The sequence below is a fragment of the Lagopus leucura genome, unplaced genomic scaffold (assembly GCF_019238085.1).
Source record: "Lagopus leucura isolate 7727_CA_CO unplaced genomic scaffold, USGS_WTPT01 Super-Scaffold_760, whole genome shotgun sequence".
Classification (NCBI taxonomy): domain Eukaryota; kingdom Metazoa; phylum Chordata; class Aves; order Galliformes; family Phasianidae; genus Lagopus; species Lagopus leucura.
Window position 1 is genome coordinate 3,033,936 of NW_024962257.1, and position 23,408 is coordinate 3,057,343.

The 23,408-nt window shown below is 42.5% G+C and overlaps 1 protein-coding gene across 1 annotated transcript; it reads left to right on the forward strand.

Moving 5' to 3' along the window:
- The first annotated feature begins 2,866 nt into the window (after positions 1-2,866).
- EIF3B (eukaryotic translation initiation factor 3 subunit B) lies at positions 2,867-19,066 on the forward strand. The gene is made up of 19 exons (XM_042864591.1): positions 2,867-3,311; positions 6,268-6,460; positions 6,612-6,731; positions 6,820-6,877; positions 7,799-7,927; positions 8,943-9,100; positions 9,985-10,116; positions 10,211-10,277; positions 10,821-10,867; positions 11,622-11,832; positions 12,403-12,475; positions 12,984-13,106; positions 13,584-13,662; positions 14,657-14,795; positions 15,440-15,565; positions 16,094-16,171; positions 16,624-16,732; positions 17,307-17,424; positions 18,512-19,066. The coding sequence occupies exons 1-18, from the start codon at positions 2,882-2,884 to the stop codon at positions 17,408-17,410; spliced, it is 2,376 nt and encodes a 791-aa protein (XP_042720525.1). The 5' UTR covers positions 2,867-2,881; the 3' UTR covers positions 17,411-17,424; positions 18,512-19,066.
- Positions 19,067-23,408: the final 4,342 nt, after the last annotated feature.

Below are 23,408 nucleotides of genomic sequence, written 5' to 3' on the forward strand. Positions count from 1 at the left end.
CATGTGGTATTTTCTACTGTGGAATTACCCTTTCCCACAGTGTTTCATTCCTTCTGCCATTTGGTCATGCCCTTCAGATGTTTCCTACGCTGAATATTTTACATATTTTGAGGGATTTCAATACTTAGGAACCAAAACTTTACTATGAAGATAATATACTTTTTTTTTTCCCCCTCAAAGGAAAAGACTACAGAGACACAAATGTTTGGAAGGACTCTGTTTCCTGGGATCCCCACAAGTGCGGGTGCAGGCTGAATCTGTGTAAAACCATCAAAGCATGGCACTATTTAAGATGAGAGGCTCTTCAAATCGTGTTTATACAGCAGCTGAGGGCAGAGTTTTGCATGCTCAGCACTTCTGGAAACTAAGCACTGTATCATTTTTTGCCTATATAGCATTTTTTGAGAAAATGAATGGAGGAATCAACATGTTCCTGTGTAACTACAGATCCTTGACTGGCCCGTAGTCCAGCTAATAGCATAACTATTTATTTGGTATAAATAAGACATTCTAACTGCAAATTGTTTTTGCAATCTGCGGAAGGAGTCTTGAAGAAAAATACTGTGAAAGAAATAATCCAATTGCTGAAATAATTTTTGACAAGGAGAAAAAGACTGCTTGACAAAAGTTATTGAACCTGTCCCTGTGTATTGTAAACACAGCAAAAGCTACTGGAAAACCTGTAGCATGAAGAAACTATCACCACTAGAAAAAGGATAAGGCTGATGTCACTAAGTTGCAGGCAACAAAGTTTCACAGAAGTACAGGGCTACCTGAGGCCCTGGTCTTGCAATGGGTCATTCTGTGCATGTCCTATCAGTATGAGATACTACTTCATACAGTTCATACAGATAAGAGCTTGAATACTCCTTCAGGGTTCAGTTTAGGCATCACTGTTTTCCGTTCCATCATTCTCAGGTCACTGGCACACAGTAAAATACATAAAGCATTTCTGCTTTGATAGTTGTGTTGCAAAAAGCCATTTCTGATTGGCCTTCTTACCCCACTTTTCCCACTGATTAGGATTTTCGTGTGTGCAATACGTGCAGGAACAAACCTCATCTGTCAGCAAAAAGCTCTACTTTAAAAGTTGTTCCACTCGCCCTTGGATTGCTGAGTAAGCACTGGCAGACAAAGAGTAACAGTGAGATAGCGGCACAGGGACTGAAGGGAACTTTCAGTTGAAGAAAGGAAATGGAAGGAAGGAAGGAAGAGGAGATAAATCAAAAATTGCTCTAAAGTAAGAGAAAGTGCAAATAGACGACAGGAAAGAAGGACCCAGCATTTAAATTTGCTAATAGCTTGTAAACAGGAAGAAAGGTAATATAGAAAATTCGCCTATCCCAGCAATGTGGGCAACTGTGAAGAGCTGTGAAGGCTGAGTCACAAATGTGCTGTTGGAAAAGCCATGTAATCTCGAGGATCCAGCTGGTCCTCTGGATTGGAGCACAGCATGTCCTCCTATCTGGACAAAAAAAAACAAAACACGTGTTTGTGAGGGCAGGAGGGGCAGCAGCTTTTCCTTTACTTTCACGCATTTACTGCTGAAAATCAGGAAGTCAAAGTCTAGCCAAGCGCCATGACAAAGCGGGGAGAAGCGACCGCAGCGCCAGTCATCGTTTCCATTCATAACACTGCCCGTGGCTTAAAGAGGGAACTGACACACAGCACCCAGCTGAATTGGAATGGAGCTCGGCTGACATCTTGTGGCTACCTGATAAATTACAAACTAGTTTTTCCTAGCTTTTTTTTTTTTTTTCTTTTCTTTTTCACTTTCATCGAAGTTTGAAAGCGGCTGCGCTGTAAGATACGATGCGGACTCGAAATGCGAACCGCAGCGCCCGATCTCCTCACGACGCTTCTATGCTGCCAGTCTGCACCTCAGTGTTCGATGGCTTGAAATACAGTGCAGCGACACACAGCAGCAAGATCAGGAGCTCAAATGGAGATTAATTCTTCCTCAAGAACTGCTCTGATCCTTTTCGTCTAAAGCCATCCCTTAAACCTGATGGCACCAAAGAAATGCTGCAGGTTCTCTGCGTCAGTTTGGATACATCGGCACACGCTGAACATACACACATTTCTGCATCAGCCTGAAGTCTCCTCGGTAGAAAATCATGGTTTAACGAACACAGAGCTCAGCTCTCTGAGCTGGCCGTGCACTCACAGCCCGTTCCCAGCTTACAGCCCCGCTCAACTCCCTCAGCACCAGCCCATCCCCACGCAGGGCGATGCGTTGGCGGGCCGCGGGATCAGCACCGCACCCCCTACCTCCTCAGAAGCTTTGGTAGCGCCGGCGCTCGCCCCGCCGCCTTCGGGCGGGCCCATGGCGGGAGTTCCGAGGAGGGTAAGGCGGCAAGTTTCGCTGCGCTGTGCCGTCGGCTCCTGGCTAGTGCTGGACGCGGGGACGGTCTGAGGCATCAGCACCGGGCGGAGGGTTCTGCCGTCGCCCTTACTGTTAAGCACCGAGACGCGTTCAGCTTTTGGTCTCCCGCGAAATGGTTCGGCCCAACCCCACCTCAGCGAACGGACCAGAGCCGCCATGTTGGGCTCAACCACAGAGCGGCGGAGCGGGGGGAGCTGCAGCCGTGAGCGCCAGGAAAGGACGGACGGCGCTGCCGGCCGAGCGAGGGGGAGTGAGCGGCGAAGGAGGTGGCGATTGCTGCGGGGCAGAGCGGGGAGGAAGCGGCGGCGGTGGCGGACGAAAGCTCCGTCGGGGCGGGGCAGCTTCCCCCCCGCCTTCCAGCCCGTTGGTAGCGGCGGCTCGCGGGGCCTGGCGCACATGGCCCGGCCGTAGGAGCCTTCTCGCCCCTCCCCCGCTCCTTTTCCCGTCGCCCTCGAGCTGGGAACGCGCGGCCGCTGGGGCCCCGCACCGACCCCCATGCAGGGCACTGAGGACAGCCCCTCGCCGCCCGGCGCCCAGGGCCCGGCCGAGGAGCCCGAGCGGCCCGACGGAGCGCCGCCCGAGCCGCCGCCCGAGCAGCAACTGAAGGAGGACGAGAGAGAAGGGCCGGAGGAACAGGGCGGCTCCGAGGGCCCCCTTGAGCAGCCGCCCGCCGCCTCGGAGCCACCCGTCGAGCCGCAGCCGCCTCAGCCGCCCTCCCCTCGGCCGGCGTCCGGCCGGGAGAGCCCCGAGCGGGCCGAGCCTCAAACCGGGCCCGAGGCCGAGCCGCCGCCGGAAGAGGCCGAGAGCGAGCCGCCGGCCGAGCCCTGCGAGCCGCGGGAGGACGGGGAGGCTGCGCCCGCCGAGCCCGAGGACGAGCTTTCCTTCAGCGATCCCGAGGGCTTCGTGGACGACATCAGCGACGAAGGTGCGGGCGGGGGGCGGCGGGCCGGGCTGGGCCGGGCGCTGCGGGAGCGCGGGGAGGCCGTGCCGTGTCCGTGCGGGCCGCGCCCCGCGCTGCCCTCCTGAAACGTGGCGGTGAGTTGCGGTGTGCAGCAACTTGGGACCTCAGAGAAAAACTGCACGGTGACTGTCGTGCGGTGACCCAGCCGTCGTCTGGCCCTGTAAGGCGTTGTGGCAGCAGCTGTCTCTGGTGTAAGGGCGCTAATGGTGCTTCAGTATTTCAGCGGTTTCGGACAAATCTTTCAAGATCAACCGTGCCAATTCTTGAGTAGCAAAGCCACTTGTCTGTTGTGCCAGTCTGACGTAAATGCTGCTGTAGGCTCTGTAATAGTCACACGTATCAGAACCGGAAAAATGCATCTTAAAGCATGCGCTGCTTCCTAAGTCAGCAGGTGGTTTGGATCGGTGGTGGAACACAGGTGATAATTGTGCTTTCTTGTGTTCCAGTTCTATGTTTAGCTTAATAAATAAGTGGAGAAGTATTTTGAATTAAAAAAGCATGTTATTCTTAGCAGTCTGTATAGCACTTTGAACATGTGCATATCTTAGAGACACGTTGGCAAAAGTGTCTGCAAGTTTATCGCTGGATTCTTGTTGTCTGGTGAAGTGTTTGCTTTGGATGCTTTGTCTACGTTGGGGATTATCAGGTTCATGTCAGTGTGTAGGTAGAACCTGGGAACGTTTTCTGTCGTCTTGTGTTTTATTCTTTAGGGTTAATTTGGCTAACTCTTCATCTGTGTGAATAATACAGCGTTAGTGGCTGAATTACAGTGTTTAAGTTTAGTCACTCCTGCTGGTCTGGTTTTCCATCTACCTGTGCTACTTCTTGGGCTACCTTTGTCCTTTTGCTTTACCCTGATAACTCTATAGGAGAATCAATTCCAGGCCATCAGCATCACTGATTCAAAGCTATTTCACTGTTTATGATAAGAATTACATGTTCAATACCAATTTTGAGTCGGACTGGCTTTAAGATTGGGTCATCTCAGGTGTTACTTTGGTATTGGTTTTTTTTTCCCAGAGTGGTGTTGGCACAGCAGAACGGCTGTTCCATCCTACACAGAAAGAATGTGTCAGATCATCGCTCGGGTGCAATGAGGTTTTAGTTCAGATAATGAGAGAGGTCCTTAAAATTCTGCCAGCTGAAGATAGCTGTGTACCCACCACACCCCTCTCTTCTGGCCTGTGGGAAAAGAGCTGGCTGAACCAGCTGCCTGCCCTTTGAAGGTTCCTTTGTTCATAGTTTTGAGTTTGAGGTAGAGGAGTTACACAGTGTAGGTATGTGTTTGACCTGTTGCAGTTCTGACTTGGTATAGAATGTTGTCTACTTCTGTGCTCAGCTAAACAAGCATTCCTTTCTTTTATAGCCTTTCGTGGGGAGTGGCTATGAAAAAGTGATTATTGAAGCCTAAGAATTATCTCTTTTTTTCATTATATTTTATGGAATTATTCTTGCTGTTCTTTGTGGGGCGTGCTTCCATGTTATGCATTTTATGCAGGGAAAATGAAAGATGTGAAGAATTCTAGAACTAAAAAATGATACTGTTTTCCTATAATAGCAGCCTTTGAAAGTCCTTCTTTTGGTCCTTGGAGTTTTTGTAGGCGTAACAGATGCTTCCCTGCCCATCTCTTAGCTATCAGGCAGGTGGTTTACATGTCCACAGCTTCAGTGTATGTGTGTTGTTAGCTGGCTGGGTAATGGCAATATATCTTAATATGCTCTGAGGTACGATAGGTACTTAGAAATCAACTTATTTGCAGCTATTTCCTTTCTTCTGAGTCTTTGGCTCAAACTGGGTTAGCCTTCATCTTTGTAGAAAAAAATTGAGGGGAGAGCAACCCAAATGTGTTTAAATTCAATGTTACCAATGGGGTTAAGTTTGTGGATACAAAATAATTAAATGGAATTGACTTGAGATGCGGCTTCAAGTAAGATGTGTAGAGAATTCCGCAGGTAAACTGTGTTGTGAAGCCTGCTGCTTGAGGCTAATTGAGCATGGTTTTTGTGTGTGACAAAGGGGATGTATGGTGTGCCTTTCAGCTGCTTTAATCTTGGTGTGATATTAAAACCACAACTGCTGGGTTACGGTCATTCTGAACGTTCTTCCTTCTTTGCTGGTATGATTTCAACTATGTTGCAAGATCTTGGCAATTTTACTCTGGTAAGAAGAAGATGAAGCTGACAGCACTGAACAAACCATTCCACCAGCAAGTACTCAATGAATGTGTAAAATGGTAGGCGAGGGGGGTTTGGTATGGTTGAAGAATATACAGGGTAACAAAAGATGTGCTTGTATTCATTAGTTGCTAGCTTAATGTGGTTCGTGGTGTCTTAAGATGCCTTAATTTTGTTTAATTAAAGGTTTTGAATGAGCTTGAGTTCTCTGCCATAATTACAGTGATACTAATACATGCAGAGCTTCTGAAATGGAAGGTAGTTTAGAATTGTGCTAAAGCTGTTGTAGTGTGGAAGGAAGGGAGGTATGTGCTAGATCTGTCAAAGTCATGTGGTTATGATTTGGTAAGTCTACCTGTCACTGGGTAGTGAATCTTACCGTGTTCTGCTCTGTTGGTTTTGAGAGCTTCTTGAGCCAATTCCAGCTCCTGAAACGAGCTAATAGAAGGACTGTTGATGTCTCCAATGCATTTCATTAAGAAAGATTTCAGGAGTTAATTCCTCGAAGCTTGTCAAGAAATGGAGGACTGTCGTATCTCAACAAACAAGTGCTGATGGGGAGCCTTGTATTCACTTAGTTTCTCTGATGAAGGCTTCACTGACCACCAGATTTCTTAAATGTTACTGAACCAGTTTCCTGAATTTCAGGTCTTTCCCTTCTCTTATTATCTCTAGTTATTTTTATCCTTCAGTTTTTCTCTTTTGTGATATAAGCCAGTGCTTCATTCTTGCTTCTTGTTTGCAGAATTACTTGGTGATGTGCTGAAAGACCAGCCACAGGAAGCAGATGGAATTGATTCAGTGATCGTAGTGGATAATGTTCCCCAGGTTGGACCAGACCGACTTGAGAAACTCAAGAATGTCATCCACAAAATATTTTCCAAGTTTGGTAAAATTATAAACGAATTTTATCCAGAAGCAGATGGGAAGACAAAAGGGTAAGTCATGATAGCACCTGCTGGGGGTTAGGCTTGAAACACTGCTCTTACTTACCCATCATTAACATCAGTACTTTGTTTTTAACGTATTCGTTCTTTTATGTAGTGACCAGTGAACATCCTCTTACATTCTTGTATTCCTGCATTGTAGGTACATCTTTCTGGAGTACATGTCTCCATCTCATGCAGTGGATGCTGTGAAGAATGCAGATGGATACAAACTGGATAAGCAGCACACTTTCAGAGTCAATCTTTTCACAGACTTTGACAAGTGAGTACAACTATCACAAGTTTATCGTCTTCTGGATTCAAATCAAGAGCACCTACACTAAGTATAACCACTCCAACTGTTCTTTCAGGTATATGACAATCAGTGACGAGTGGGAAATCCCTGAGAAACAGCCTTTTAAAGATTTGGTAAGGGTTTTTTGAAAAGTGAATACTAACAAATTATGCAGTTAATGACAGGGACAGTGCTGATTGCATACTCCAGTTCCTTTGTTCTCACATTAGTGGTTCTGCTTGGAGTTCCACCTAGAAACTTAGGATAAACAGTGACCTGATGCAACCTATTTAAAAATAGAATTTTGAAAGCATCTTATTATATTTTTAAATGTTTGAGGGCAACTTAAATTGTGCCTGGTTACCACTAGCTTTGTGAAATGCACTCTGGAGGAAGGGATAGTTGAATAAGTAAAACCCCAAATGGCAACAACAACAAAAACCTCTAAAACAAACAAAACCTTGTGTTACTTAGGGCGAAATGTGTTAAATGTTATTGAACTACCTTGAAGGTCCACCTTTTTATGATGTGTACTGTTAGCCCATGTAGTGGAAATGCTAAATCATGGCCTGCAGCAGTGATTGAGCACCTGGTAGAAAGGCAAGGCCCACCAAAGGGAGCTCAGGTTCAAGCAGTGACCTGAGTGACTGGAAGGGGTGGAGACAGGATCCTCCCCTTCTCAGATCTCATTTAAGGGATGGCAGTGGAGGTGAGGATATCTTTTGCTGGAGGTGTTGCCTACCTGAGGCATTCCAAAGGAAAGCAGATCTTTTCTTTCAATTCTGCATTGGTGGCTGCTGTATTTGGGCTCATTCTCACTGTAGCCAAAGACTTTGCCACCCTGCTATTATCATCCCATTATAGCATTACAGCCTCAAATAACCACTGGGTCTGGATTATGTAATTTCACTTCAGTAACTTATTTGATAGATATGATAGAATGATAGAACACCAATGGTGCATGCTATGCGGAGACAAACTTCCACCTGCCATATGGATAGCAATTTGCTTGTCTTCCTGTCTTTGATTTGTTGATGATCTTTTGTTTTTCTTAGGGGAATCTTCGTTACTGGTTGGAAGATCCTGATTGTAGAGATCAGTACAGTGTGATCTTTGAGTCAGGAGACCGGACCTCCATTTTTTGGAATGATATCAAGGAGCCTGTTCAAATTGAGGATAGAGCAGTGAGTGTCATGGAAGTGCTGTGCATTGCAGATACACTGTCACTTGTGTTCTTTTTGTAACACTTCAGGCTTGTAGTTTAAAAAAAAAAAAGCAAATCTTCCCCTGCTGAAATACTTTTTCTCTCTTTTCTTCCTTTAGAAAGTGAGCAGTAAAATTGTCCTTTAGAATTAGGCTTAGCTGCATAGGTAAAACAAATGTGGAGTTAACTTCCTTTGAGTCTGTCTTCCTTTTCTTTTAATTTAACCTGTCTGTGATGCTTATTAGTACATTGTATGTACACCATTTGTACACTGTAAGTGATTCAGGAAGATGTGAGTGAAAATGCATAGTCAGAGTTTGAGGAATACTGTTTGTTAGTGCTAAGTATGTACTTAAGCATGTGGCTTCTGGTCATTTTTCCCTTTGTGCTCACAGCAGAGGTGCTGAAGAAGACCAGCTGGTTTGGTAATACCATATAAATGGGGGAGTTAGTGTGCATGCCTGCTATAAGCCAGCTGACCTGCTAAGAACTGCAGGTGCCCGGAAACATTTTCTTTCTCTAACAACCATTACGTGTTACAGTTGAAAGAAACTGCCTCTGGGGTGGAGAGCAGTTGTGCTCATCACCATGGGTAGCACTGGCCATGATCTGTGTTGCTGGTACCTTTCTGATGTAGTGTTGTTAGAAGTGTGAGGAGTCTCAGCTTCCTGAGAAGGCAGATGTTCTCGCCAGAGCTGCAGTCCAGGAAAGAATCTGAAGCTGCTGGGTTGTTGCAATTGTTACTCAACACTGGTTGTTACTGTCCCTGGTAAATACTTCTGCAGTTCAGTAAGGTGAAACAATCTCAACTGAAGAATGAACGAGGGCTATGAATTGTGTGTGAACATCGCCCATTCCGAGATCTTCACTGAGCAAGTGGATTTGTGAAATATGATGTTACTGGCCACATGTGGAGTCTTTCTCCTTCAGTTATTGAGCACGAAGTTTGATTGTTTTATATACACTTTTAATTATTTTTTAATTATTTTTTGCAGCGGTGGACAGAAACCTACGTACGTTGGTCTCCCAAGGGTACCTATCTGGCTACGTTCCACCAGAGGGGCATCGCGCTTTGGGGTGGAGAGAAGTTCAAGCAGATTCAAAGGTTCAGTCACCAGGGAGTACAGCTTATTGACTTCTCGCCCTGTGAGAGGTATGGAGGGTGACATTGGTTTGGGCAAAGAGATCAGAATCTGAAGTGCGTGCATTCTGCTGCGTTGTTAGATCTTGTGTGACTGAGGTCTTTAGTTCTCCTCTGCCTTTGGAAGTGTTGCTTTTCATAGGCAGACCCTTTTCAGGATAACTGGAACCGTCAAACTTTGCTTTGACTTCAGGGAATATATTTAAGGCAGTCTGGAGCTTACTGTTCTACAAACCTGAATTGGCAGGCTTCGTTGTAGTCATTATTATCTGAGGGAATGGTATTTTTTTCTCTTTGGTTAGGTGGGGATGGTCTGTAGTATTAGACTTCAGATTCTCTGAGAAAATTTAGCTGAGAAGCATCTTTCACATCTGTAGTATTGAAATTTATACTTTAAGCTTTCTTTCACATTTAAAAGTTCTTTAGGGAATCATTTCTAAATCATTCTGGGACTGAGATGCATCTTTGCTAGTTATCAAGTAAGATACTTGGAAGCAGTAACATTTGTTCTTTGTACTTGAAAGAGATTATTTATCTCTAAATGGAGATGTCTGGCATACATGTATTTCTGGTTGGCACAGGTTATGGATTTGTATTTGATTTGAAGTCAGTGATGTTCTGGTCACAAAACAACATAGTAGGTAACAAGGTATCTGGGGAAATTTCCCTTGTAAGATTGGTACAAGAAAACTTGCATGTAAATCTAGAGACTTTTCAGCTGAAGGGGTGCTAGGAATTACCATGCCTTGGAAGCTTTTCTTTCATCTCTAAAACATCCTGTTAGAGGAAGTGCTGCTTAAAAGTGCATTGTATTTTAATATTATTTGGATGAAGGCCTGCTTGTACTCGCGTATTAAATCAAATCTTATTAGTAAAATTGATTATTTCCTTTGTAGATATTTAGTGACCTTCAGCCCTTTGATGGACACACAGGATGACCCTCAGGCTATTATCATCTGGGATATTCTGACTGGGCAGAAGAAACGAGGATTCCACTGTGAAAACTCGGCTCACTGGCCTATTTTTAAGTAGGTTGCAAAGCAGTGTTAGAGAGCAAGCAGCCCTGGACTTTGTTTGACGAGCAGGCAACTCTCACCTGGTTTTCTTTTTTTATTTTCTTAGATGGAGTCATGATGGGAAATTCTTCGCTCGAATGACTTCAGATACCCTCAGCATCTATGAAACACCTGTAAGTTGGTGTTTTGTTTCTGTGCAATGTTTATTGCTTTACAGTGTCAGCATTTCACGTGGTATATGTTTTAAAGTTACGTTTTAATAATGCACTCTACAGCTTAAAAGGGAAGAAATCCACTTGCTCATCTCTTGATTCTTTCCTGGATCAGAAAACTAGCTGAGCCTCACAGCGGTGTTGCAGTGTTCTTGCTGTGCTTCTAGAAAGCCTGGAGAGCTCAATATAGTAGTTAACAGAATCGAAGTTATGCAATGCCATCCAGGCCTTGGTGGCAGGTGTTTGCAGAATACCCAAAAGACATAATAAATTGCAGCACAATCTAGTCTGTTTTATGTTTTTATCATAGCATGGGCTGCTACTCATTAAAAAATCATTACATAGAATTAGTCTTATTGGTTACTGTGGCATACTTACGTTAATATAAGGGATAAAGGATCTCTGTCCAAAATTTCCTGGTTTATGCTCTTAGACATAAGCCTTCTACTCTTAATGTATGTGCAAGAATGTTACTTGAAAGTTGACAGCTTTCTCTTCTTTTAGTCTATGGGATTGTTGGACAAAAAAAGCTTGAAAATCAATGGGATAAGGTGAGTGTTTCCCTTTCTAAAAGTAACTGCTCTGTTTTGTCTTTATGTCTAGGACTTCATTTAGTGAAGTGACTTTCATACTGATTAGAGCAAATAGCCTGATACTGAAGTGTTAATTTTAGACAAACTGCCAAAAAAGAAAAAAGCAGAAAGCTTTCACTTAAGCTGTTAGCTGTGTACGTCAGTCTGTACTTAGGAATCTTTATAGTAACGTAGTTCTAACCTGGCATCCTGGTTCCTCATCTACCAAACAAGACTGGTACGCAGTTTATGTAACATCTTTTAAGATTGGTGTGCTGTGCACTCTGTGCTGCCTACTGGCAAGGAACTAGTTTGGCTCTGTGCATGCCTGCACAGTAGATGCTAATTCCAATGAGTTTTTGAGGGGCCTTTTGGAAAAAACAGTTATAAAATCCAGTGTACTCAGGTGCAGGAGGATTGTCTTCTCTGTAATTTCAAAGAGGGAAAGCTGCTCATTGGTTTAATCATGTTTCATACATTGTCTGGGTTTATGCTACCCTTCTCTTCAGTGAATCTTACTGTTTTGATAACATTGATGATACAGCAGGTTTAAATGGCAATTAAAAACATGCTGTGTGTGAGGTTAGAAACTCTTGAGTTGCTCATCTGTATGTGCCTTTTTACTGAGAGTTGATATACTTGTCTGCAGCATTCAGAACACAGAAAATCATTTCTGCTTGCAGTATCTCTAACTAAAAATTAAAGTGGAATATGTCTAACTTCATTCCTGTAGAGATTTCTCATGGTCTCCAGGTGGTAACATAATTGCTTTCTGGGTGCCTGAGGACAAAGACATCCCAGCAAGAGTGACCTTAATGCAACTGCCTGCCAGACAAGAGATCCGTGTGCGGAATTTGTTCAATGTTGTAGATTGTAAACTACACTGGCAGAAGAATGGTGATTACCTGTGTGTGAAGGTAGACAGGACTCCCAAAGGCACACAGGTGGGTAGGCTGTGATTGTGTTCATAAAACTTGGTTCCTTTCATGCTGACGCTTCATTTTCTTTCAATATTGTCTTTCAACATAGCTAGTTTAAATTCTACAGTGGAAAAATAAAAATAGCTTTGACTGCTGAGTTTGAAGCATGTGGAGAGCCAGATGTCCTGGATGTTTGCATCCAGGATTTGCTTTGAATTTACTGATATGGTGGAGTTAATTAGTGTGTTGTTTTTTTTTTAAGTGAGTGAGTGCTAGGTCTCTTTCCCTGCTCTCTGTGAAATCAGGTGTTGAAGCCATAGGCTATGCTGCAGAATTTACCATGTTTTATCTACTTCAGCCTAATTCAAGTCTGAAAGAAAATGCTGTATCCAATCCTTCTGTTATTCTTTAACAGAACAAAAGGATTTAGAGTAGCTCAGTAATGAGGATGCACTGTTTATTAAGAAAAAAATCTTGAGCTTTGACTGTCATCCTGAGTTGTCTTGGACCAATCTTGTAGCCATCCTTCTATGCCTGGTGATGCCTGGTCTGTTGCTTCTGTACTGATTAATGAGCTGATGTTGGCCCTTGCAGGGAGTAGTGACCAACTTTGAAATATTCCGAATGAGAGAGAAACAGGTGCCTGTGGATGTGGTGGAAATGAAAGGTAATTCCAACGTTCTGATGCTTAACTGTTCTACGTAGCCTTTTCTTTTGGCAGATGTGGTGCCTTACGTGGTTCCCATCAACATGTAACGTTTGTTGATGATAATGAGGGCGCTTGCTCCTGATGGGAACTATGGTATTCGTGTTGCAAGGCCTCTCATGTGATGTGAGAAGGCAGTGCTTTCAGTGCTGTTCATGCTTGTAGTGAACTTAATGACAGGATTGAAAACACTTGAAAAGATGAAGGCCTGACTATCTGAAAACACTCTTTTAGTGTGAGAGACTTTGGAGCTGTTGGGTCTGTCAGAACACTTCCCCAGGGTCCTGCACTTGCCTTATCAACCTTTGTTTTTTAAAAGCAGGTTTTATTTATGGCAGAGTTTAACTTCTGGATTCCGTTTTCAACATCTTGGTTTTCTTTGATAGCTTCTTGTAACTGAAGCTCTTTATTATAGGTTTCTTTGTTTTTTTACATAGTTTTGACCTCTCTTTATTTATTTTTTTTGCAGAAAGCATCATAGCCTTTGCTTGGGAACCAAATGGAAGCAAGTTTGCTGTGTTGCATGGAGAAACTCCACGAATTTCAGTTTCCTTTTACCATGTTAAAAACAATGGGAAGATAGAACTCATCAGTAAGTAACAGGAAAGATAAGTGAAATGCAGATGTTAAGCATTTTGTGTGCAGCAAACTCAAACTGTGACTGGTTGTGGCAGTGTGGCAGTAGGTGCTACACCTGATGTATTTGAGAAACCTAGGTTGTTGGTGACAGCTAAACTGTTTCCACTTGAAATCAGTCCAGTGTCTGAGAACACAAGGCTTACAAGCTAGAACAATTATGTGGTCTTGGGATGCTTGTGCAAGGCAATAACACAGACTTAACTAGGTAAAATTTTTTCAAGATGGGCATTGGATCTTCTGATCTCCCTTTTTCTGCTGACTTTGGATGTTTTTGTACTACTGGGTGTTGTCTTCGGAAGCCTGCAGCTAAGGACTGTTGTAGACTTCATTGCTGAGTTCAGATGTCTTTTGAGTAATGGGTGTATTTACTGCTTATGATCTAACCAATGGGATTGATTGGATTGTAACTATTTTTCTGAATTCTTTCCAGAAACGTTTGACAAACAGCAGGCAAACACGATATTCTGGAGTCCTCAAGGTCAATTTGTAGTGTTGGCTGGCCTCAGAAGGTGGGCATTGCACGGGTTACTGAATACCATGCTTCCTTTTAAAGGAGGAAAAAAGGGCTAGATGATCTCATCAGGAAGTATTTGTTATCTCCACAAATGTTTTAAATCAAAGTTTTGATATTTAAATGGGCAAAAAAATCTTACTGACTTTGAGAGTCTCTGGAGGGAAGGAGTTACTTTGGACCTCTGGTAATCTGACAGCTTGAATCTATTCGGTACTTGACATTATTAAAGTTCACAAGGGCTTTCATTGCTTTATTGAAACCCTGTCCAGTTGCATTAGTAGAACCTTGAGAAGGCTTTGTAGAAACAAAGGGAAGACGCAAAGGACCAAGCTCTATCAAGGAACAGTAACCTTGACTTGGTATTTCTGCCACGTAAAACGAAGAATAATTTTTTCAACAGCTGAGTTGGTATTTAGAAACACTTTGGTGTTTAATTGCTGAACTAATCCATGGGCTCCTGTAATGGGTTGTTGCCATAGCCTTGTGCCTTCTTATGGGCAGTACTCTTAGAATGCTCTTACAACAGAGCCCTATTATTTATATACATGTGTATGTGTGTACACACTGCTTATATATATCAGAAAAGCTTCACGTTAGACTAGGTGAAGACTTTTATTAACCAGCTGGGCACTATTTGGCTTTGTGTGTTTCAGACAAGTGATGCTGCTCATCTGAGAAATCTATTTGTATTTCTGAACTTATCTTCATTTCTTAAGTGTCTTGGCATACTGTTGTTAAACTTCACCTGTAACTTGACTTCATGTGTTTTCATCGTGACTTTAGGAATGAATGTAAAATGGGTTAAAGGTCCTTGAGCATACTAATGGAAGTTTTTTGTTCTTATGTTGATTTTTGGTTATATTTAATTACATTTTTAGCCACAGATGCAAGTTATTGGGCTGAGTCTTGGCTGATTGCTGAAAAGATGTGAAACCTATTTAAAAAAATGAGCTATGCTAGTGTTAAGACTGTCACTTTTATCTTTGCAGCATGAATGGTGCCTTAGCATTTGTTGATACATCTGATTGCACCATGATGAATATTGCTGAACACTATACAGCTTCAGATGTGGAATGGGATCCTACAGGCAGATACATCGTGACTTCTGTGTCTTGGTGGAGCCATAAGGTACCAGAGCACTCATCCTTCCCCTTCTGGAGGTGTTGGCAATGGCTGTTGGTCATGAAGAGAAAATGGACACCTGTCACTTATCCTATACTTACAACCTGCACTGTAGTTTTACACGTTAATTTGTAAATATCAGTGTTTATTTGGGCTGTATGCTTTGCAGATTGCTGAAAACTAGTTCTGGCTGAGCTGTTTGCAGTTCTAAAGCAAGTGTCCTTTTTCTGGATTTTCATTATATCTCTTAATGTATCTTTAGCTACTGGAGCTTGATGTCATCTGTGTGGTCTGCATAGAATAAGAAGAATAACTGCATTTGTTACTACTTTCACATGGTTCCAGCCCCTGTGCTGTAATCATCTGTGCAGACAGAGAATGTGGGACTTTAAAATTAAGCAAGGTCTGCTATTGTAAACTTTGAGCATCCAGATATAACTTCATGCAAGGCTTCAGTGGAACGATTGAACTCTTTTGCTGATGAATTTGGCTTGTGCAAAGAGGATGCTAACAAAAAGAGCATGTCCTTTTCCTTGACTAATGATGCTACTTTTATTACGTACAAATGAAAAATCCTTAAAAGATACATAGTGAGAATGAGAGTGTTAAGTTACAGCTTGCCTTGATGAGATGTTACACCACTCTTGCAGGTGGACAATGCATATTGGTTATGGACCTTCCAAGGACGTCTGCTTCAGAAAAACAATAAGGACAGGTTCTGTCAGCTTCTGTGGAGACCACGACCAGCCACCTTGCTCAGTGAGGATCAGATCAAGGTAGCATGTTCCACTCAATCCTGTTGGACATGGGTTTGGTGTGTGTGTGTGTGTGTGTGTGTGTGTGTGTACATATATATACAAGCCAGAAATTATCTTTCTTTTCTTGAGAATGAGGCTTGAACTGTTAGAGCTGTAGAATTGCCTTTCTCCCTGAGCTTTTGAAAAACCGTATTGCCGTAGTGGACCTCACTTGTGGGAGTGACTGATAAATACTAACTGTTCTTTATGTTTGGAATAGAAACTGTAACCAGTTGTGCTTACAGCTGTGGTATTGTGAAAGGATGTGAAGTGTAACATAACTGAATTTACCTGTCCAGACTTCTGTAATTGAATGCTTAGAGAAATGTTGTTATCTGTAAGCCAGGAAGAACAAATAAAATCATAGTGGAGGGGAATTGCTTAGAAAAGCAGTTTTTAAATACATTAAGCCTGCTCAAAACTGCCAGAGTAATTCTTATTAGAATGTAATGATTGTGATTGCTAGTCTGACTTCAACCTTACTTGAAATAAAATTCTGTTGTACAGCAAATTAAGAAGGATCTGAAGAAGTACTCAAAGATATTTGAGCAGAAGGATCGCCTGAGCCAGTCTAAAGCTTCAAAAGTAAGATAACTTTTGAAATATAATAAATGAAACATAATGAAACATAAATGAAGCTCTTTTAAGCTGTATGATGTTGCAATGGTTATGTATGTTAGATTTCTTTTATAATAAACATCTGTGATCGTGTTAATCCAGGTGCTTGACTTGCTTCCTATGGGTAGCACGCACAGATGCCACACAACTGTCAGGTTAAGTGGTAATGAATCTGGAGAGGCAATGGTGATAGTTCAGTAAAGCAGAAGCATTGGAAGTTTGGGATTCTTAGTGTGGTATTAGACACTCTTTAAACTAATGAAAAAAAACTTTTAATAACAGGAGAAAAACAAAACTAAACAAACCCTTACTGAAACAATTTTACGTTACATAAAAGGTTTTAAGTCAGTAGAAAGGATTGAAGAAAAGCTTTCCATGCTGCTGTTATGAGAGTTAACAGCTGCTGCTTGCCTCTGTAGGAGCTGGTGGAAAGGAGACGTACGATGATGGAAGAATTCAGGAAGTACCGCAAGATGGCACAAGAGCTGTACATGGAGCAGAGGAACGAGCGCCTGGAGCTTCGAGGAGGTGAGCAGTGCTTGTGAAGACTTGATGTTAGATAGCGACCACTTCTTAGCAAGTGACAGCTGTTCTGGGAACTTGTTTTCTTTTTCTCTCTATTGTTTTTCTGCCAAACCCTTTCTGAAGGTTTTGTCCTTGAGTTTTGTTTTCTTAAGTCACAATGAATTTTTGCATGGGAGAAAACTGAAAGTGGTGGCTGCCAGGCTTGGCTGCCTGTGCTTCACATAGCTTCTTTCTGCTTCAAGGCAAGCATTGGTTTGACCTTGGCATAATAGATTTGGATGTTATGTATAACCAGAGAAGTCCTCAAAAAACTCTGTGGTGGGAGACAGCAATGCCTTGTTTGTCATTTAATGACACTGCACAGAATGTCAGGGATTGGAAGGGACCTCGAAAAATCATCCAGTCCAATCCCCCCTGCTGGAGCAGGAACACCTAGATTAGCATGTCCTTGCTGTGATTTAAAGCAACAAATACCTCTTATTTCAGTGCTATTTTAAGAACTGTTCCTTGAATGAGCATGGAATCATTCTCTCGTTGCTGTGTTTGAGGCACTGTGTTAATCCTTTCTCCATTCCAGGGGTGGACACGGATGAGCTGGACAGCAATGTTGATGACTGGGAGGAGGAGACTGTTGAATTTTTTATCAATGAAGAAATTATTACCCTTGCAGAACCAGAGTAATCTAATAAACTGTGGTAAGAAAGCTTTCAGAAAAGAGAAACTTCACTGTCAGCTGCCACTATAAATTAATTTGTTTCAGAAGGTTGTTGTCTGCTTGTTGTGTGAATGCATGTGCTGTTCTGAGTTGATTTGTTTATGTGGCTGAAGTGAACAAACAGGCTTTCTTAAATACAGTCAGATTTATGAGCTGAGCAGACTTAAGAGCTGAGTGGAATACTGTCTTTTTTTTTTTTACCAGAGTAATCACTGCTGTGATAATTAGGGTCAACTTTTAAACAGCTCATTGCAAGCTCTTCAATTTGTCCTACTGACAGAACTCTAATATAAAATTTCAAAATTTGCTTTCTGTAAGAATTTCATGCTAGGTGATGTTGGGTGGGGCTTAAATAATATGCTTTAGATTAAACAATGAATTAACTATAACATAACTGAGTAGGTGTTTAAATATCCATGTTAAAGCTATAATTTTCCAGAAATGGTTAGAAATCTGGCAGCAGCACTTTCTCTTGTCTGACTGTCGCTGCTTGATGCTGAAACTTTTATTTAATCCAATGATTTTCCAAGTTCTACTTCATGAATTCATATTGTATCCTTGTGTGTTGAAAACAGATGCTAGTTCTAGCAGCTCCTGTAGGAAATGTTTTCTCTTTAAGGAGTTTTCAATTGTTGTACTCAGGAGGGAGAAGAAAGTTTACTGGTCTGACACAGGAATGTAATCCAGGTTTTCTGTTGTTGAGGACTTCCCTGAAGGAAGGGGAGGCTGGAAACATGCCTTCTGCAGCTGTCTCTGTACAGCTCTGTAGCCCCTGGGTATCTAAGGAGTCAGTATAAAATGTGGAGCAGTATAACTCTTATACCTGTAGGAAAAATTAGTGGACTTTGTATTTAGAGATTTATTTGAATCTAGCTTATTTATGTTCCATGTATGAGAGATTTTTTTATGGAAGGGGGAGGGGGAGAAGCTGCCCAGTTTCTGGATTTAAATATCAGTTTAAGAACAGGTGAAGCTTGTGCATTGTAGCCTTTCACCAGCTAACATCTGTGGTAGGGCTGTTTGTAAAAAGCACAGCAACTGACTCATCTCTTTCTTCCTTTTTGCAGCACCACCGTAACTTGTGCTGAAAAGAGGTTTGTTCATTTACAGAAAGTCTACATCAATTTTGGAATTTTTAATCCATATTCTTGCACTCTGGAAGGGTGGATGCACCAGATTTTCTCCATTTTGCCACACTGTAGTGCCTTGAAGTCTTGCTGCCTGCTGCAGTGAGATACTGAAAAGGCACTGCTTTTAAATTTTTATTCTTTTTTTAGGGTTCATTTTTCTTTTAAGATCCACTAATACCAGTATTTACTTCCTGACTCCTGTGCAGTCCTTCCCAACTGGCATTTTTGACTTCCTGCCAGTGAAGTGAGATCCATCAGCGCGCATCTCTTACACACAATGTTTCTGTTTCAGGACTCTTTTTATGTCCCGAGTGCATGGACAGATGTTCACTTTGTTTGGGGAAAAGTCAACAGATCCATTTTTCGTATGATGCGTTTTAGTGTGCTGAAGCAGCACTACAGTGGGCTGTATCCTCCTCCTTTCAGATTGCGAAAGGATGTCTCCCTCAAAGAGCTGAATATGGAAATAAATGCAGACTAATACTAAAACCAGTCTGGCTATGTGTTGTTCATAGGGAATCTTTCCCTAAGTGATCAAATATACCCAGATCAATATGAATGTTAGCTGTATTTGCTTCACAGTTGCTTTGGATTGTATTTTCTCAGTTTCTTGTGGCTATTCTGTGTGTTGCTGTGGTTTTGCTTTTTGTGTTTTTAGTGATACTACAACTCATTATAATTAGCAGGTTAATTTGTCAAGATTAATGGAGTGTCTAGAAAATAAATTGGTTTCTTAAACCATTTAGAAACTGATATGAGCCTTGGGAACTCCTGGAGTAGTCTCACTTGCTAGTGAATTTGAAAACTGAGAAGTAGTGTTTATACATATGCCTTAGGCTCCATCTTACATATGTGACTTCATTTCTGAAGCTCTCCCTGTTTAGTGGGGGAAAGTGCACTTAAAGTTGGTGGAGCAACTTTTCAGTATTTGTATCTACGAGCAGAAATGATTTTCTGTATATTAACAGAGCAGTGACAGACACTGCTGGCCTGCTGCTTTTCCTTTGAGGACTAGAGGAGAATGAGAATGTTTACCTGTCCCCTTTCCAGGACTAATGTCAGCCCATGGGTGCCTGAGCTCACTTAACATGGTGCTTTATCTGATGGATCTGAAGTGGAAGGCAGCAAGTATTCTTCTTGCATTGGGTGCCCCTGCTCAGCTGTCTGCATCTAAGGGACATCAGCAGTTCTACCAGTCGCTTTTCTTTGTCCTTAGGTGAGCTTGCTGTGATCAGAAACACCCAAATCTCAGCTGGCACTCCTTCCCTTCATCAGGAAGACTCTTCAAAGTTATTGTTCAGTAATGCTATTGAGCTGAAGTGTCAATTGGTCGTTCTTGTGCTAACAGAATTTCTTCCCTGAAGTCTGCTTTAGTTTCCGGTTTCTGAATTTGTTCATTCATAATCAGTATGTACGTTATTATAAGATAGAACTTAAATCTACAGTGCTTAGCAGGCTCATCTTTCATTTGGACTGGAGAAAGTACTTTCTGCCAAAAACAGTGCAGAACTTTAGCGTTGCCATTAATGACGAGATGTTTTTAACACCCATTATCTTTATTACATAAACCCTGTAGTTGTGAAGAGCTGTCTTCTCGATCATTTTATGAAGAATTGAAGAGTTTTCTCCTACCTCCCTGCAGTGGATTTTTAATAAGCTGCTGGCCATTTTCAAAGTGAAGTAGTATAAGGCTAATTTTAAGTCCTCCTGATGTGCTTCTCTGAAGTGTGAATCATCAATGAGGAAATAATAATTAAAAAAAAAAACAAAACAACACGGCAACAAAACACCTTGACATGGAAGCTTTGGAAGCTGACAAGAAGCCCTGACCAGCAATTAAGGGCTCTTCCTTCTGTAATTCTGTCATTTTTGACACAGCTCATTTCATTTACTGTCTCTTCTGTAGCGTTCCTTGGAACAGATGTTGATCGTAAATCAGCAATCAAATAGTTGGGCCCATGGGTGTTCGAATGTGTTCAGGGAGGTAATGAGTTGAAGTGAATTGTTGCATTCCTCTGACTCAAAAGTTATGAAAATGCAGAGAGCCCACCCTGTGCTCTGAGACGCACACTGAAGAAAAGTAACTGCTGCTGTTTGAACCATTCAGAATTGTCTGCTCAGTGCTCTAGATGTGCAGCTGCATGCAAAAGCCCTCATTAAATTGACAGGTAGCTTACCTTGTTATTGTGGAAATGGATTTGGTTGCTATAGAAACTCATTGCCTGTGAGTGGTGGGGCTGTGTAACGAGTGTTTCAGTAATTGCATGCTCTCCTGATAAGACATCACTTACGTGCATTGTGCAGTGTTTTAGAGAGCTGTTAAGGAGACGCTGCTGTATTTTATGAAGAGGAAAGCAGGCACGGAAAGGTGAAAAGAGTTTTTCAACTCTTATCAGCTGAGACTCCAAGAACAGCTTGTAGGTGGGATTTTTGCATTGGTGGTCTTCTCTGGTGACCCTCCTTCAGGCATGCAGGTCTGGAATCAGGTCTGATTCCACACAGCTCATGTGTTCCTCATGTGGCCCCTGATTTGGGGCCAAGGCAGTGCTTCGATTCTGCCTGATTGAGCTGGCAGTTAATTGCTGCTCTGTAATTGCTCCAGCCCTGCAATGAATTTCATGCAAGCAGCTTTTGCTGAACCCCTGGGACCTGCACAGTTCAGGACCAACTTGCTCTGATCTGCTCCAACAGGCTCATAATGATCGCTACCTGGAATTAAATGAAATGGGTGCTTAGTGAAATGCAATTCTCTTCTTTGTCATGGGTAACTTTGATCAGCATTTTGGGAACCTTGGCTGAACCCGGAGGCACGCTCAGCTCTGCAGCTGCTGGTAGTGCAGTCCCAGGCCTCTGGAGGCTCCTGCTGACAGCAGCAATGGCATTGCTGAGCTCATTGCCTTTGTCAGTCAGCGCGAGTCTGACTGTGTGAGAGGCGGGAGCGGGGGAGAATTAACTGGATTAAACTTGATAAACTGCTATAAACTCTCCGGGCTCTGAGCTTAAGGCCCTAAGATCAATGACTGGGTCAGGCCTAGGGTGAAGTGGTTGCTATTGCTGATGTGTGTTGTGGGTAAGACTGGGTACACACAAGCCCTGGGGCTCTGCCACGCGTGCACTTCAGCTCTGCTGGTTCCCCTACGAATGCTTGCTTTTAGATCCTGCAGAGCTCCTGGCCTTGCTGTGACGTGCAGCTCTGTGCAAATCACACTTCCTTTCACTGGTTCTGCATCCTTCAGCTCTTGCCCTTCTTCTAAGAGACAAGGATTGCAGAACTTCTTGGCCTGTCTTTTGTACATGACTGCATCTGTTAATGTATTTCTATTATGCTCTTTTTATTTGCCTTCTTTTCCTATGTAAATCTCATTATTTTCTATCTTGTTTCAGCTGATCTTTCTTTGAACCCTTTCTGAATATATGCTAATTTTGCAATATTTCATTTAAATGCAGTATTCAAATGATGGCAGCTCGGAGGCAGGGAGCAGGACTCTGTCTCTTTCCTCCCTATGGCTTATCTTACAAATGTATTTTTTGTTCACCACCTTACAGGGGAATTGTCTTTTTTTTTTTTTTTTTTTTTTGAGTCATTAACCACAGCTTTATTTTTATACAGATTATTCAGACTTGCACCATCTGCCCTGAGATCTGTTTTCTCTAATAGATATCTGGGAAAGAAACAGTCATTTTTAGTGTCAGTGAATTTCATCCATGAGAATGAGTCTTCCTTAATGATACAACTAATAATGTGAAAGGAAATTAATTGACTGGGCAGAAGTACTGAGATTTCTTGATGTGTTTTGGGTTGCATCTTGTTCTCTGCTATTTTTGCTCCCAGTGTAACTTATTTAGAGCTGCTCTTATCTGCTTATTGATCCTAAATCAAACCAGCTCTGTTGATGCCTTGTTATGTTTTAAGGCTTCTGTGCAGTAGCAGAAGATTGATGTCTCACCAGCAGTGTTCTAAAAGCAAGGTGCTAGCCCCAGATTGCTGTTTAATCCACATCAAAGCAGCCCTTCAAGCAGCTGGTAAAAGAAGTATTTTGGCATGTGTGAGCAAAATTTGGATATTGCAAGGGCTGAATCAAAGAGGTCTGAAAGAGTCGCAGGCCAGACTTTGGAAGAAACCAGGCTGAGCTCCTTGCCAGGCACTGCTCCTGGCCTCTGTGCCTTTGTGTGCATGGAGCTGTGCTCACCCTTGGGCAGGCACCCACTGCTGTTGAGCACGAACTTGGGATTCCCTTCTGCTGCTTTGGGGTTGCTTCAGTTTTTATAGATGAGTAAAAACCAAAGAAGAATAAATATTGTTCAGGTAGTTGAAAACTTGCAGATTGAAACTGGAGGTACTTGTTAGGATATGCAAATAAATCAAGAGAGAGATCAAAGTATTGGTGTTTCTTATGGGTATGTGGCCCAGACACTTAGCTCTTTGCCATGCTTAGCACACCAACACAGTAATTTTGTGGGTCTGAGTGATGGTTGATCTATGCTTTATTTGTTTATCTGATGACCTGTTAATCTGGTGCTTTGAATACAAGGTTCAGGGATCTTGGTCCCTTCCCTCAAGGTTTGAATGCCTCCTGAGCCATGTCAGTGGAGGAGGAAGAATACCCTTCTATGCTGTAATTATATACTGTAATAATTATATACCAAAATAGATCCTAAGGGACTGAGAAGAAACAGAACCAGTCTGTAACTTGATGCAATTCCCTTTTTCTCCCCCCCCCTCCATCCTCTGTTGTTTTTTCCCCTGGTAAGAGCTGCAAATGGAATGACAAATCAGTCCTTGAGCAGAAGAGGCTTTGCAAGGTGACCTTGGGCACTTCTACTCCCAAATAAC

Bases quoted from the DNA above. Each gene is read 5' to 3' on its own strand.
- EIF3B (XM_042864591.1), top strand. From the start codon at position 2,882: ATGCAGGGCACTGAGGACAGCCCCTCGCCGCCCGGCGCCCAGGGCCCG. The intron at 3,312-6,267 runs GTGCGGGCGGGG...TCTTGTTTGCAG, and splicing joins GGACGACATCAGCGACGAAG to AATTACTTGGTGATGTGCTG. The intron at 9,101-9,984 runs GTATGGAGGGTG...TTTCCTTTGTAG, and splicing joins GACTTCTCGCCCTGTGAGAG to ATATTTAGTGACCTTCAGCC.